At 33.1% G+C, this 15,222-nt stretch overlaps 1 protein-coding gene across 2 annotated transcripts in view; it reads left to right on the top strand.

Annotated features, from left to right (window-relative positions):
* LOC124360239 (collagen alpha-1(XI) chain-like) overlaps positions 1–15,222 on the top strand; it is an 80,512-nt gene that overhangs the window by 14,410 nt on the left and 50,880 nt on the right. For both annotated transcript variants that reach the window (XM_046813673.1, XM_046813674.1), the window contains exon 2: positions 4,331–4,568. In XM_046813673.1, the coding sequence (XP_046669629.1) occupies positions 4,331–4,568 (238 nt within the window). The remainder of the gene's footprint in view (positions 1–4,330; positions 4,569–15,222) is intronic.

Raw genomic sequence — 15,222 nt, 5'->3', positions numbered from 1 at the left:
TATTTTGGGCATATTTCATTGACTGATTTAGATCAACTATTTTAATTTGTGCCTCAGGAGTAATCTTTTCTCTGTGTTCAATGTGAATCCTAGATGTTTAAAAAGTTCGGCACTTCTTTAGTATTAAAAATTTATTAAACTCATTGACCAACTTCAAAAAAGACGAAGTTATACAAATCCAACCTTTTTCTATTTTGTTTTTTATGTTTATCCATAGAGTTTTTGAAACCATTTTTATCTATTTCAGCGAAAGACGACTGTCTAAGAGCAGTCGCACTTCAATTTTTTTGTAAGATTGGACAATTATTTTACCAGGAAATAACTTTGGAAGCTGTTTATAAACCCATCTACAAAAACCATAAAATAGAATTTACGGAGATAATTAAAAAAGTGTTTAAAATAAAAATAATTTTAAAAAGTGCTGCCTCCTAGTAACAGCTTGCAGCACATATGCCTACTTTGCTCAGAGAATGTGAAGCACATAGAACATAAAGTGCTTTGGGGTTACTACGAGCCTGAAGACCGGAGTAAATCCCAGACATATCACTGGCGCTGTCATAGGATTGTCCTCGATAATCATTGATGTAACTTTCATCACTACTGACAACATTCAATTGAATTAGCCTCGATTTCAGATACAGTATCTTCCGCCTGCTTAACAAAAACCGATTCGACCAGGAATCCTACTACTGTTTCCTAAAATGTACCGGCAAAAATACCTCCGGCTGGATGCCGCCCCTCAAAGACTGTGCCCCCCCCCTCAAGGCCCGTGCCTAATGGGAAGTCCGCCACTGATCTATATTATTAGTATCAATACTAGGTAGAATCAATATATATTATAGTACCACTATTGTAGTATCAATATATCGTTCCATTATTGTAGTATCAATATACAACGCGTTCACTCCCAGATCTTAAACATGCTGAATCTTCTGTGAAACCCCGACTAGACTCTGTGGCACCTCTGCGGAAGCCAAAGTGTTAATATTTTGCCAATCACATCTCATGATTAATACTCTCATAATAATTCTACGAGAAGCAATATTGCTGTGCTTATGGCTAATATAACTAATAAGCGTTGTAGTTATTCATATTTTCTACGAAGTTTTATATCTAAAAAATATTACTGTTCTAAACATAATGTAAAATAATTCATTATAAATTATGCAATTGTTTCTATTAATTATTAATTATTATATGGTTGCGATACAATGCATTTAATAAAATACGGAATGGTCTACAGACTCGATGTCAAACAAATGTGTCAGCGAGTAATTAAGCTAGAAATAATTTCAATCACGTATATAGTGAACAAAATACCGGGCTGTTTGACCGACGTGACCTCTATTTTCGCTATGCAACAATCAATACGTCACCACAAACTCCGACAACAGCGTACACAAACATGACACCAGAGTCCTCGAAACATCGAATTTCCGTGTGAGTGACAGGCGCCATTGTTTTCATTACAAACACTTCAATTATGCTTCACTGATTCGTTGAAAACAATATCATCAAGAGTAATGAACCCTAAATAATTGTTTACTTTCATCTGCGGTGCAAAAGGTTCGCTCGTATAATTTTCTGTTTGTTTTATTGTGAATATTTTAACATTCATTGGCAGAAAACATATTAAGCTTATCGCTTGGATTACGTTGTGTTATTCACTCAACGATTAACTGAATAAATAGTCAAATTAAAGGTCTATTTAGCAATGTAGATGTATATGATTTGTTTCTTATTTATGAACATAATGCACATCAGACTTCTGGTCAGAGTGCGGGGTTTTGCGTTCACCTTAAGCGCACAGCATTCTGGGCAGGAAAGATCTTAAAGAACCGATGTTTACCACTTTCAATACCGATATAGAGATAGTGAAAATTTCACAACAAATTTCAAACCTCAAAATTAACTCATTCGAAAATTATCTATCCTGGAAACAGACACGCAAAGACTGAAATGTTGCTTTCTCCATCAACTGATGGGAAATTCCGTTAAACGCTCAGCCAATTAAACTTCTGTAGTAGCTAATTTTAAATACATTAATACGGTTTAAGGGCCAAATTCTATATTCTAGATAATTGTTACATTTCCTAGTACGTAGTATTTACTTATATAGACACAAACCGACTTAACTTGCAAAACTACTCAAATGAACAAAAACATCATCCATTTTCCATTTATCCAGCAAAAATTACGAGTATCTAGTGATTTTTGGTTGGTAGAATGTATCCTCTCTGTTAAAGCTATTCTAGGTATATACAAACACTCGTAAATGTTTGTATACCAGTGTCTATTATACAAAGTAGTAAATTACACATTAGTAAATGGCAAGTTTCGGAACTATGGAACTAAATTTCGAGAAAAGAATAGTAAAAGGTATAAAAAATAAAGGCAAAGACAGTTTTTATTAATATTTTACTATGACAGGCAGACAAGAAGGTAAGTTAGTAAAGATCCTTTGAACATAAAGATGTTCCTTCAATGTTCCGTTCATCCCATTTTTTATCAGTAATCCCGAGCAACATGATACAGTTAAAACTCTCTTTACCGGTTATCTTTGCATTAAGATGAATGCAGCACTGAGATGCTCAAGCTATGTATGATACTAACCAACACAACAAAGTAATTTAGTCATATGTCTTGATAGATTATAGAAAAATTGAATGTGTAATCTTACAATATACTCTGTTTACTAATTTGTTAGATCTGCGTTTTCTCGTTTTATCCATAAAACGAATATAACCAGAGTCACTATATAAAAATTAAGACTCACAATGACCGGATGTATCATTTTCAATATAGACTGCCGAGAGGTAAAGTTTCACATTTCACAAATTTCAACCTCTTAAACTCGTTCGCGGGTTTTTCGTACAAAAAGACAGATTGAAACCTGATGTCATTCATCAGTAAGCACGCACCACAGGTTTCTTATTTTACCAAGGGAAGTTAAAGTTGCCTTTTAAAACTCAACCTGGGAACGGTTTAAAGCGGAGTTGTAATCCAATTTATTAATTATTAATGGTCACATAAGTGATTATAATACTTAAATGATTGTATTTACTTTTATGTGACTGCAAGATATATTCTGCTCAGTTCCATGTCACTAAACTGTACTCTAAAACGAATATGTTGACTATACCCAGCACTTGAGTGAAAACAATGAACACGAGAGAGCAAATCCACAAATTCCAGCTTGAGAGGGTTGAGCACTTCACAGACCACACGCCCTAGTAAAGATGCAAACGAGGTGCCAGTGACGTGATTAATACGTTAGCCTCTCCGGTACCGATTGTGTTCGTACATTATTACTGGCAATTCGTGTGAATTGAAACTGTCATTCCCCTCAGAAATGTATATTACATTAATTAATTAGTAACTGACGGCAAAGTTTTCTAAAATAAGAATTCTAATAATAATATTCTAGTCATAATCCTATTTACTATTTTCACTTTATTGATCTTGTATCTAATACGGTACAAAATATTCTAATTCTCCATTAATATAACATTCTAATTTAAAAAATCTGGAAAATACATGTATAGTATAAATTTTATAATTTAAACTGCTGCATTTAAAATATTTCAGAATTTAAGTATTTTTTAAAAGATAATAAATATGAAACCTTTTGATGGAGTATATGATTTTGATTCGTTACATTTTTCCTGAACGTTTATTGTTCCAATAACGTATGTAACCAACAAAAAATTAGACTTCAATTGCTAAACACCTCAAGTAATGGTTTATTTTATATTAACTTAATATTCATACACAATAAATACTTAACCCGTGTGTTATCAATATGGGTGCATTAATCAAACGAGATATTCAGCTACAAATACAGCTCCGTACGACTTTAAAGGTCACAACGATTCCAAAAACCTAAATCTTTGTAATTTGTTAGTTTCCTAAATCTGTCCGGTTTGGCAGAAATGCAGCGCTACTGAACCTCTTAAAATCACCCGGATTTTCAATATTACAATACAGATTTTGAAATTAGTAAAGCTTAAATGTTTCAAACTCTTAGTCATTTGGCTTTTTAATTTAAATTTGCGTATAATGTGGAGTCTTAACAATGGCGACTTCAGTCTGTAAGTAGATGAAACACTGAATGTATTCTTACACCAAGGTGTATAAAGAGATTCCATTTCGTTCAGAGAATCAGTACTTAATACAGGTATATTTCAAACAAATACACAACTACGATCTCATAACTTTGTCATTGTCAGCATTATATTACTTATTTCCAGAGTTATTAAAATTTAGCTTTATTTCTGCTCTTGGAAGAAACAGGACCTCGTGCATTATACTGTATGTCTGGTCTGTACAGAGGAGCCTGTGGATGTATTGGCAGCACTTGGAGTGACAGTAGAGCAGACCGGGGACCGAGTGATCCTGGTGGAGGGGCGCTGCGGGGGGCCCGCCTACAGACTAGCGGAGGAGCAGGGTCCCATGGGCGTCAACACCAGGCAGCTCTTCCCCACCGCATTCCCACGGGACTTCTCACTGATAACTTCTTTGCGGTTGGCACCTAACACTTCCTCGGCCACATTGCTTGCTCTCTACAGGTAATACGCTCCAACCGCTCAATACAGTTTGTGTCTAAAAAATATATATAGTCATATCATATATAGGGTAAATTAAAAAGACAGGACCCCCCCCCTGTATTTTTGATGAAGTATAAGGAGATATACTTTGAGTAGTGGTGCAATGTGGAAATCATTTGATGATTTTGAACATTTTTTGCGTCCCCCAAAAATGCGTGATTTTGGGGACGGCTCAAAAATTACAAATTTAAATCCCTCTCAAGTGACCCCTCATTTTGAAGAGCATAAACGAACTTAAATAATGGTAAAATCCAGAGATCGCTATTTCTTTGCCATAAAAATAGGTCGTCAAAATGTTTATGAAGGCATTACACTTACATTAATTTTCTTTGGCTAAAGTTACTGTTTGCGTGGAAACCGGTTTTTAGTCGTTTGCGTTGTGAATCAGTTAGGAATGCTATGGACGAAGGATTCAATGAAAATTAGAAAGTACACACGTAAGAAGTTTATTTCCAATGAGTGACCGAGATTTCTCGGTTCAAACTACGGTTTAGTACAAACAAGTCCCTTCTGTTTCAACCACTCATAACATGTTATACTTTTAGAGTGGTTATTATACAGGGGATCATTACTGTGTGGTTACTGTTTCGCGGAGTGTTTTGAGTAATTGTTGTGTGTTTTAGTGTTATAACAGTTATTGATTTTGAATCGTTTTGTCATTATAACTTTTAAGAAGTATTCTGTAATTATCCACAGATTTACCCGCATCTTTCTTTCTTGATTTATAGCAGTATTTAAAATAAATATGGAATATTCCTATCTTGTCAAACTCATATCAGTACTGAGAATACATCGGTTACAACGGTATCCATCCTTTGTATACTTTACTGATTTGTCAATTCTATATCAACTTTGGTACTATATCGCTACACTAGTACCCATTTGTAGTCAAAATGTAAGTCCTGTCAACCTCATACGATTGTTAGAATACCTCGGCTTCACCAGTACTCTGTTTTCATCACTAATATCTTGCTAGTCTATTAGAAGAATTGAAAATAAATCAACAGATTTAGTCCTAAAAATTATATTACATTAACTTTTTTTAAATATTTGAACCATAACTATCATAGTATATTTTATTATTTATGTTGGGACTTGTGACATTTTATTTCAGTCAGTATACAAATATGTACAGATTTGTAATCTGTTTGTATTTAAAAATTGAACAATTATGCAAATGAAACATTTTTTTCTTCTTATTCAGTGATAAAGTAATGTCGAGTTCTAATGTTTTTATTCCAAGCTAGGATTAATGGAACCTGAATCGATTTCAGATGTTTTAGCCGGTAGAGGTATTAATAACCTATCAGATTAGTTGTTGTGTTGTCTCCACACTCTATCTCGCCACAATTACGAGAGTAATCGTTGTAACACATGCAAGCTCATAAAACGTATATTATCGTGTATTAAATTACGAAAATGGATTAGAAAGGTTTTAGCATTTTCGTAATGTTTGCATTTACACATCAGTATGGACAACTTTCTTCTTTCCCCGTGTCTCTTATGAAACTAAGTATACGCCTAATTATTAATTTTGCAGTTTATAAACTTCAAGCACCAGTATAAGTGCTTAGATTAAAACCAGTGTATTTCACAAAAGTGTAATATTGGACATCATATATCTAATAACTAATGATTTAACTCTACGCGTGTTGTGCAGAGTATGGTGTTCTAGTATTAATCAGAATTGCCTACAGCAACACACAAATCTTAAATGGAGCAATTAATAGTTAAAGATGCTACCATCACGACTAGTCTAATTCTTCATAATAAGTTTTACTTTGCAGGACATTTTAAAATCTTGGTTGTCCTCTGCGAAATCATGGCTTACAAAATAAAGTTATATTGTTCCTCTAAACAATAATTTTTACGTTTTACATATTAACTTTTTACGAGTGATAATTAAATAAACGATTGCCACAGTAATTTAATAAAATCAAATATAGATCAAAAATCTAAAAGATATGTGGTTTCATATCTACGGGAGACATAACAGAACTTGTGGTGATCAGGCTTAAATGAAGATCAAACGAATTCCATGGATGGAAATTGCACCATCATCAAACTCATTCTTGTATAAATTAAGTTTCATGCCCAAATTTACGCTCAGTTAAATCCCACAAACGGTTGTGCTTCATAATCAAACGAGGCGTCGTCTATGTAGAAATGAAGTTCCATGCAAATTTTCAAAGTCAAAAATTCAATCTTGAAATATCCAGCGGGAAACAGATACGCAGGCACATAGACGACATACAAAGGAGGAATTTGCGTGGTAAGTGCTAAGCAAAAGGTATAAATTTGAAGTTTATATTTTATTTTATTCTCAAAGCATCGCTCTGGCATATAAGCTTTGCTAACGCTCGGTCAAGATCCGTGGAGGGTTACGCACCTTCTACTTTAATTTGATAGATTACAAGATAAGGGTACACCATATTATGTGTCGCGTAACAGGATTCGATGAGGTTTCATGCAACATTTGAAGTCTATATCTTATTTCATTCTTGAGATAGCCTACTTGACAGACATACAGAAAAGATATTTTATATCTCCGGGCAATCGAAAAAGAACTGTCACAACACTGAGTAATAGGCTTCAATGACGCTCAGCCAAATCCTATGGATGGATTCGCACCATCATAGAAATAATTCTTATCTATGTAGAAATGAAGTTCCATGCCTAATTTAAATTCTACAGATGAAATCTTTCTTGATATATCTCACGGTTACGTGTGTTACTGTTACATATTAAAATTTCATATTATTGTACACAGTTTGTTTGGAAACTTATTTATTCTGCGTTTTTCTCATTACAATCACAATTTACCATAAGACGAATTTAAAATTGTTCTTTAAAGCCCAGCCAAATCCCATGCATCATCATCATTGACTCAGTCTTGCATATATAACTTACTCGTAGAGATGAAGCTTTGTGCAAAATTTCAAGTCTATAGTTCGTGCCCGAGATATCGTGCGGACAGACAGAAGCAGCCCCTCCAGAGATGGGGCTTTGTTGCTACTCTGTCAATTAGTAGCCTATTGCACATGATATAAGTAGAAAGGTTATGTATGTTCTACGCTGCGCGCATGACGTCACTCAGCAATGATACACTTGCTCCTCGCTACACCTCCACGCTGTTTCTCGCGGCGTTTTTGTATTTATACTTTTTTTATAAGCACGATGAACTCTGTTTTTAATATTATGTTTATTAGTTAGTCTTACTACTGAAATACTTAAATAAATTAAACATTAGACAAAGCTTTTTATTTACTTCTCATATCTGAATCATAATAACGCCAACCACCCCACGCTACTTGACACTGTCTAGGTGTTTCTCATAATGTATACGAGACTCTGGTACCGAAAGGGTTAATGCTAAATAAGTTGTTTCTTTAGATGATTAGTTTTTTATTTTAACTTTCTTTGAACTTTTGAATTAATTATGTAGTTTTTTATTCGCATATAACGTTATCTATTGTTACTGAAACATTTATTACCTAACTAAAGAATCGGGAAAACTGTTTGAATAAATCTATTTGCTATTAATTTATTTAGTAAATTATTAACTAACATCATTTCAAAAATATCATTAGTTTTTTAGTTCCTAATAAAATAGTTTTTATGTGTTTTAAATGTCATTTCACTTTAAATCTACTTTGTGTAAATTCAGTTATTAAATATTGGATCCTAAAATTGAAGCAAACAATTATTTAATAACCGCTTGTTTCGAATCAGAGACATTCTAATACTAATACTCATTATTGTTTGATGAAGCAACACCTTTTTGTAGTTTACTTTTCTTTTTTTTTGTGTTCCATAACTAGTAAAACTCTGATTTACTATCAAAGTACAAAACCTATCATCGTAAAGAGTACGCGGAAGTGGAAAATTATTTATTTAAATAAGTTAATAATTTATTTATATTAATTTGTTCATTAAGGAAATAAATTCTTAATGCTAATGCACAACAAATATATTTGTTTTATTTGTTTACTCCTTTTTTACTAGAAAAACACTTCACTTAACATTGTATTGCTATTAAAATAATGTCATCATTAAAGATCTATTGTTGATAGAATACTGAAGCCTTTTCAACAACAAAGTATAATCGAACGAATTATATAGGTCTATTAAACTCGACATCACCATAACAACCAAACGATTTTTAAGTATATTTTGTTTGAATTTAAAATAACATAAACATTATCATTATAATGAAAGTAATGAAATAGCTAACCCGTACAAAATTATAATACACAGCGACAGCCTCCGTCCTCATGGACGGTAAAGCCCCGTGCGTTATAATATGCAGATCCACTAACTCCCTGACGTCACCTCGTGGACAGTGGATCCGCCCTCGTACCCAAGAGCATACCCTTGTTTGCTTACACCTTAGTATCACTGAGGAAAGTATTTTAATGTGAAGTAGAACATACTTCATACATATACTTACTTCTACGTGTCTTAATCATACTTTAATCGTACTTTTTTAACATTTTTTGAACAGTCTACTAAAATACTTTAAGCCGTCTTATGTGCACCTACCTAAAACTGTCCATACAGTTCACACGTTTATAAACTATAACAAAGTTTGTCTCTTTCGACTATTAGGAGTACAAAAGTAAAAATTCTGGTAAGGTTTCCACAAAAGAATGTAGGATATAGTTTGTGGCCAACAAGTGTAAATAGTAGACTCAAACTGTTATTTTAAAACTATAAAAACATGAAAATCTGAAAAATTAAGTAAAATTTAAAAAATAAAATAAAAATAATTAAAATTCAAGGTACGTATTTTTTATATGCTTGCCATTAAACTCTGCACGGTTAAACAGTTGTATGGATAAATCATATCAATTTTTGATTAAAATATTCCATTAACCCTTAAATCACTTTAATTTTCAAGTTAAATATTCAATTAACCTTTAAATTATTACAATTTTGAAGTAAAATATTCTATTAACCCCTAAATCACCTCAATTTTTAAATAAAACTTTCCATTAAACCTTAAATTACCTCAATTTGCAAGTAAAATATTCCCTTAATCCTTTACTTAGCATGTATCCGTTTATATATTGTATATCATCCTGACTACGTTTACTCAATATCACACACTCACTATATACTACCAAGAAAAAGAGGTAAACTAGCTAGTACAATAACTTGTTAACTCTTTACTTAGCATGTTTCCATTTATATACAACAACTCTGTCTTCTCTCAGAAATATCACACAGTCAACATATACTGTCATGTAAAGAGTTAATCCAAATAAAGTATGACTGAGTAATGTTTGGACATTACTTGAGATTCAAACGAACGTACTGGGCAAGTTTAGTTTGATATTACTGTACCTACAACAGTATTAATTTTAAAGATTCTCCATGCCATTAGATAGTTTGGATTTTATTTTGTAAGAAATTTAAAATGTATAAAAAAGAATTAACATTTAAACTTTTATCAAACGATATTCAAAAAACTATAAAGTCAAAGATAAAGCTTAAAGGCTATAAAAAACCAATCATACTATTTGTTTGTTTCTTAATTTGTTATAAGTCACCATTGCGGACTTTTTCCCTAAAGAGAAGTAAAATGGGTGAACCTATCCCTCCCAGCCCCCGAACTGTCACATTCCTAATCTCCTGAGCTCTCGAATTTTAAGGTCGTAGGCTAGGAACAAGCACATCGAGTTTTGCGGTGATAGCTGGCATTTTCTAAATTATTTAACAAATCGAAATGTATAGACATAATATGTTTTTATTAGTTATGAAATATAATAATCATATCAAATTCTGACCTGTGGAAATGATTTTTATTGATGGCAATACCTGTTTAAGGTACAAGCCGAGCTCTAACCACTAGTACATAGCATGGCCTACAGTGACGTCACCAGGGATCAAACATCTCTGTAACCGACTGTCTGTGGTCTATCAGTAAACATGCAAGTCTAGCTCTAAGACGTTATGTGATTGATTAGAGATACTAATCAGCTCTCATGGCTCATTCAATTATGACTGTATTTAGCATCATTGGCACTAATCATTTATGGCACAAAGAATCTTTCAAGAAAGAGTTTCATATGAACATACTTTTTCAATCGTTACCCACAAGTTTAACGAAATAATTAAACATTTTGTAGAGTTAGTTTTGTGAAAGAACTCGTATGCTAAAAGCTTAACTCTTTGAGGTTACACTAAGTAAAATTCGAAACGCAGTATTTCTATGTTTAATTGGTTATAGCTAATTCTAAAATCATTAAAACAAACTCAAATCTAAAAAAAAGAAAGTAGCGTAAATTTTAAAGTAATATCATTTTTCTAAACAAGTACTAACATTGCCTTAATTAAAACATCTTTAAAATTGTATACCTGGTGATTCTTAAAGGATAATTTGAATTGTTTCAAAGTCTGAATAGTTTTTAATTATTTTGGGAGCGTATTATGCAGTCTTAATGCCGTATAACGAGACCCCCGTTCGTAAAGACCGTCGGTGGACTGGAAAATGAATTATTTCATGTCTCATACAGTACCGATGTTGTACTTGGTTTAAATTAAATATTTCTGGGTTAGCCTTGTAATAATAAATATGGGTGGGAAAGAATTCAGTTTTGACTAAAACGAGGCCTTCAAGATTGTTTAGAGCCATTCTCATTATTTGTTTTTGAATTTTAAAAACTTTATCTAAGTTAATCGAATCGTCCTAAGCATCACGTTATATCTCAGATACAAATATACATAAGCATAATATGCAGTTTTTAATGTACCCGACTTAGAGAAAAGACCAGAACTTTCAGTGCAAACATGAAGAACTTAGTTTCCCTGCTACCGCTGATACATGCTTCTTTAAATTAACACTATTGTCTACAAATATTCCCAAAAATGTATAGGAGAAAGCCATTTCGTCAAGCTAATGTTTAATGCAAGTCTAAGTTAATGTTTGGTCTAGCTGCGAAGACTTTTATTATTGTGTAACATTGGACCATTTGATCGAAACCCAAAAAATCATTGGTTGATGGAGTAATTGTTGCGTCATCGGTAAACATTAAATACTGGTACACTGGAGAAAATATGCGGCAAGTCGTTAACATAAATCAGGAAGAGAATTGGTTCCAACAAATACCTCTGAATATCTCCTGATCGTCGATAATCTATGATGACGTGGGGTTTATATTGGAGCTATCCGTGTATACTACCTTTTGCTTCTTGTTGAATATATACGAACACAAGGATTCGTGGACTCCTTTTTAACAACTCTTAAGTTTTTTTAACAAAAGATTAACACAATCAAAAGTTTTAGAGAAGTCATATGTTATTGATCTCATCCATCCTAAGACTGTAAAACTGATTCTGTGAAACTAAAATAGCATAAGGATATGGCTCAGAATCCAAACTGAAACTCTGAAAAGAATTAAGACATTTTAAAACTCGATAAAGACAAATTGTTGACTAGACTGGTATTAGTACTATTGGACAATAGTTTGATGTCTCTGTAATTTTATTTGTTTCTTTTTAATTTTTTTTTTATTTTAGAACGTTTGAAATATCAAGGTATGTTCCATTTTTGAAAGGTTCATCAATAATGAAGGCCAACGGCTTTAACTAATTAATGTCCACATAATTTTATAATATAGGTGGCCACGCCGTCCAAACCTATAGAATTTTTTGGTTTTTTTTCAAAAACTTTTTGCACTTCCTTATGAGTAATTGGATGTAAAAATATTGATGTTATGTTTTAGTTCAGTTTTTTTTAATATTTAAGGAGCAACCGGCATGGTAGATCTTTTGTAACATTTTCAAAACAATATTCATTAGAGATGTCTATTGGTTTTGAGATTTACCCTAGTAAGATTTCCTGCCTCCCTGAGCACATCTTGCAACACACCCTTGGGTTATTATTCGCACCCGAGATATGTCTGTCTCTCTCCTTGCGCTTCGCAGCCCGAATCTCTCTCCTAAGGATTGTACAATACTGCTTGTAATAGGCTGCTATATAATACAGGACAAAGCAGGCCGCGCTGTCTCTCCTACAGAAAATAACTTTTTCTCATAAGATTTTTTAATACCAGAGATAATCCAGGATGATGAACAAGTTCTATTCAACTCTCTGGTTGGTACTAAATTGAAATTTTCTTCGAAGTAAATCATCAAATTTTTAACAAACTTGCCAAACTGAGCATTTATTTCTAGATAGATTTAAGAAATCCATATTTAGAATATAATGTTTTTTAAAAGCTATATAACTTTTTAGTGCTTTTAAATTTTAGATTTCTTGCAATTACTTTTTTCCAACCACAATCAAACAAGTACGGTAAATTTTTATTTTGTTTTTATTAGGTAATGGCATATTTTATTGCACAATATTTGTGGTCAGAGATACAGGGAACATATAAGACCGTGTCTATTGGTAAAAGATTGTTAATTATATTTTCAATCTAAGTATTTTTGTAGATTAAAAAATATATTCCGAAATTCATTCAACAAATTCACTGTATATTCAATTCAATTCATAACACATTATATTTTTCTTATAACAATTTTTTTTAATGACAAAATCAAAGATTTTTTTTCAAGGACTAGATTGTTTTTACTCTATAAATCTTGTAAAGAGAGAATATGAAAAATTAATGTTACGTGTTAATTGTAAGTACTGATTATAAAATACTATTTTCGTTTTTATGGTATTTTGAAGTAAGATAACAGTTTCTCCGTATCCACTTCATAGTTTAAAACATGGACCGAGGTTATATGATGGAATCGTACGAAGTAGTGTTTCAGTGACGTCAGTCTTCCAAGTTTCTTGAAGGTAAATAACATCCGGAATCTCAGGTTGTGAGTGTATAAAAAAACTATAAGTGTATCTATAGTAATTCGTATACTTCTAATATTATGATTCGCGACAGTCAGAGTATCTCGATTATTTCTTATCTCAAGATCTACTTGTGACTTCGCGTATCCCTGAACTCGTCGTGCACCACGCACCTCCAGTTCCTCACAAAAAGAGACTGTTTCTCTTCTCTCCTAAAAAGGAGCAATTAAGTTAGCAGCTGATAATTCATTGTTTGAGAAAGGACAGCGTGTTGGCTTAACGCGAGAAATCCTACTGACAGTCTGACTGTACAGCTGGAGGACTTACCACTGCTCTGACCTTGTACTGCGCAATAAACCTGGTAAGAGCCCGCAAACAGACCCTCATTTACCAGATTTGTTTATGTACAGCCCATGTTCAATACTTTTCTGCAGTACTTAGTTTACATAAAAATGAATGCCATACTTCTGTGTGAGGCTCTTGAATAATGTTCCCTTAATCAATGAATATTGTGGTTAACTATAATAGCTCTGTTATATTTATAAGGAAAGTTAGTTAGGATTACAGCTCGTTTTACTACTTTACTACGGCGTTGTTGTAAAATATCACTAATATTAGACTCAATCGCAGTGTAACCTCATTAAATCGTTCTCCCAAAAATTTGCGGTTAGAACTGCAAAGTCGCGTATTACTTGTCGCACTGGGGCCCGGATCTCACAACTGCTGTGTAACGCTACAACTTGAACTAAGTTTTCTAGTCAGCTCGTCACTTAGGCATTTCTCATTACTATCTGCTACATCAAGTACTTTTATGGGTTGGTCGTAGATCTTGTTTTATTGCAGAGGAAATCCTAGATATGGGGTATTGTAACGACTGTGATGCAGTATGCTTCGGTCTAGGGGACCCTTTCGGTATTCTCGTTGCATCAACAGGATTAGACACAGTGAGATGGCTTGAACCATGGTCAACTAGTATTTGAAATTGTGTTTTAAGATCAAATGCATATAACACTTGTTGAGGACGCTCAGCAGACCGAGCGGTATGGTGCTGTCTTGATGTATATGGCTCTGGTGTTAAGGTGGTAGGGTTACTGGTAAAATACACAGTTTTGTTTGATTTAGGTAGTTTATTTCCTCAAAAGATTATTTTTGACGTGACAACGTCTTAAATTAGGTTGCGGCTCGGAGTCACTCATGAAAAAGTGTAACGCCCGGTAACGTTACGATGCCCGTCCAGTGGGTCCGCCGCACGGGATCCGCACGGGATAAAGCAGATAACTGTGGGTCCGCCGCACGGGATAAAGCAGATAACTATGTTTATTCGTGAAAATGTGGAGTGCTTAGATTCGTCATTTACAACAACTACAACAATAAAGGTAAATAATTGTACACTGATATTTCATTATCGTAAACTATGATTGATTGATTAATTGTTAGATTGACACAAAAGTTGAGAAACTGAGTTTATAGGTTATGTTATAGGTTATACTATTGACAAATGTTGATAGTGTTAAGTAAATTATTAGTTTAAATCACTCTGCAATCAATCGTAATTCAGTCGATTGAGAAGAAACAGCGCGTATTGCTAGTCAAACATTTAAAATAACAAGTTATAACCTCTAACCTGTCATAACAGTGCGACCAAACAAACGAACTAAACCGACCAATCACCACGCGCGGAGTTAGAATTTAACTGTGTTTAGCAAGAATTTCAAATTCCAATTTTAGTAAATGTTTTTATTCAACTTTACCATTTACAATAACAAATTTTAATTAATTTCAAATTATGTACAATGTTTTAGTAAACAAAATATATTT

Source organism: Homalodisca vitripennis, chromosome 4, assembly GCF_021130785.1.
Source record: "Homalodisca vitripennis isolate AUS2020 chromosome 4, UT_GWSS_2.1, whole genome shotgun sequence".
NCBI lineage: Eukaryota > Metazoa > Arthropoda > Insecta > Hemiptera > Cicadellidae > Homalodisca > Homalodisca vitripennis.
Note: the sequence above shows the minus strand (reverse complement) of the source record. Positions and strands in the feature narration are given on the sequence as shown.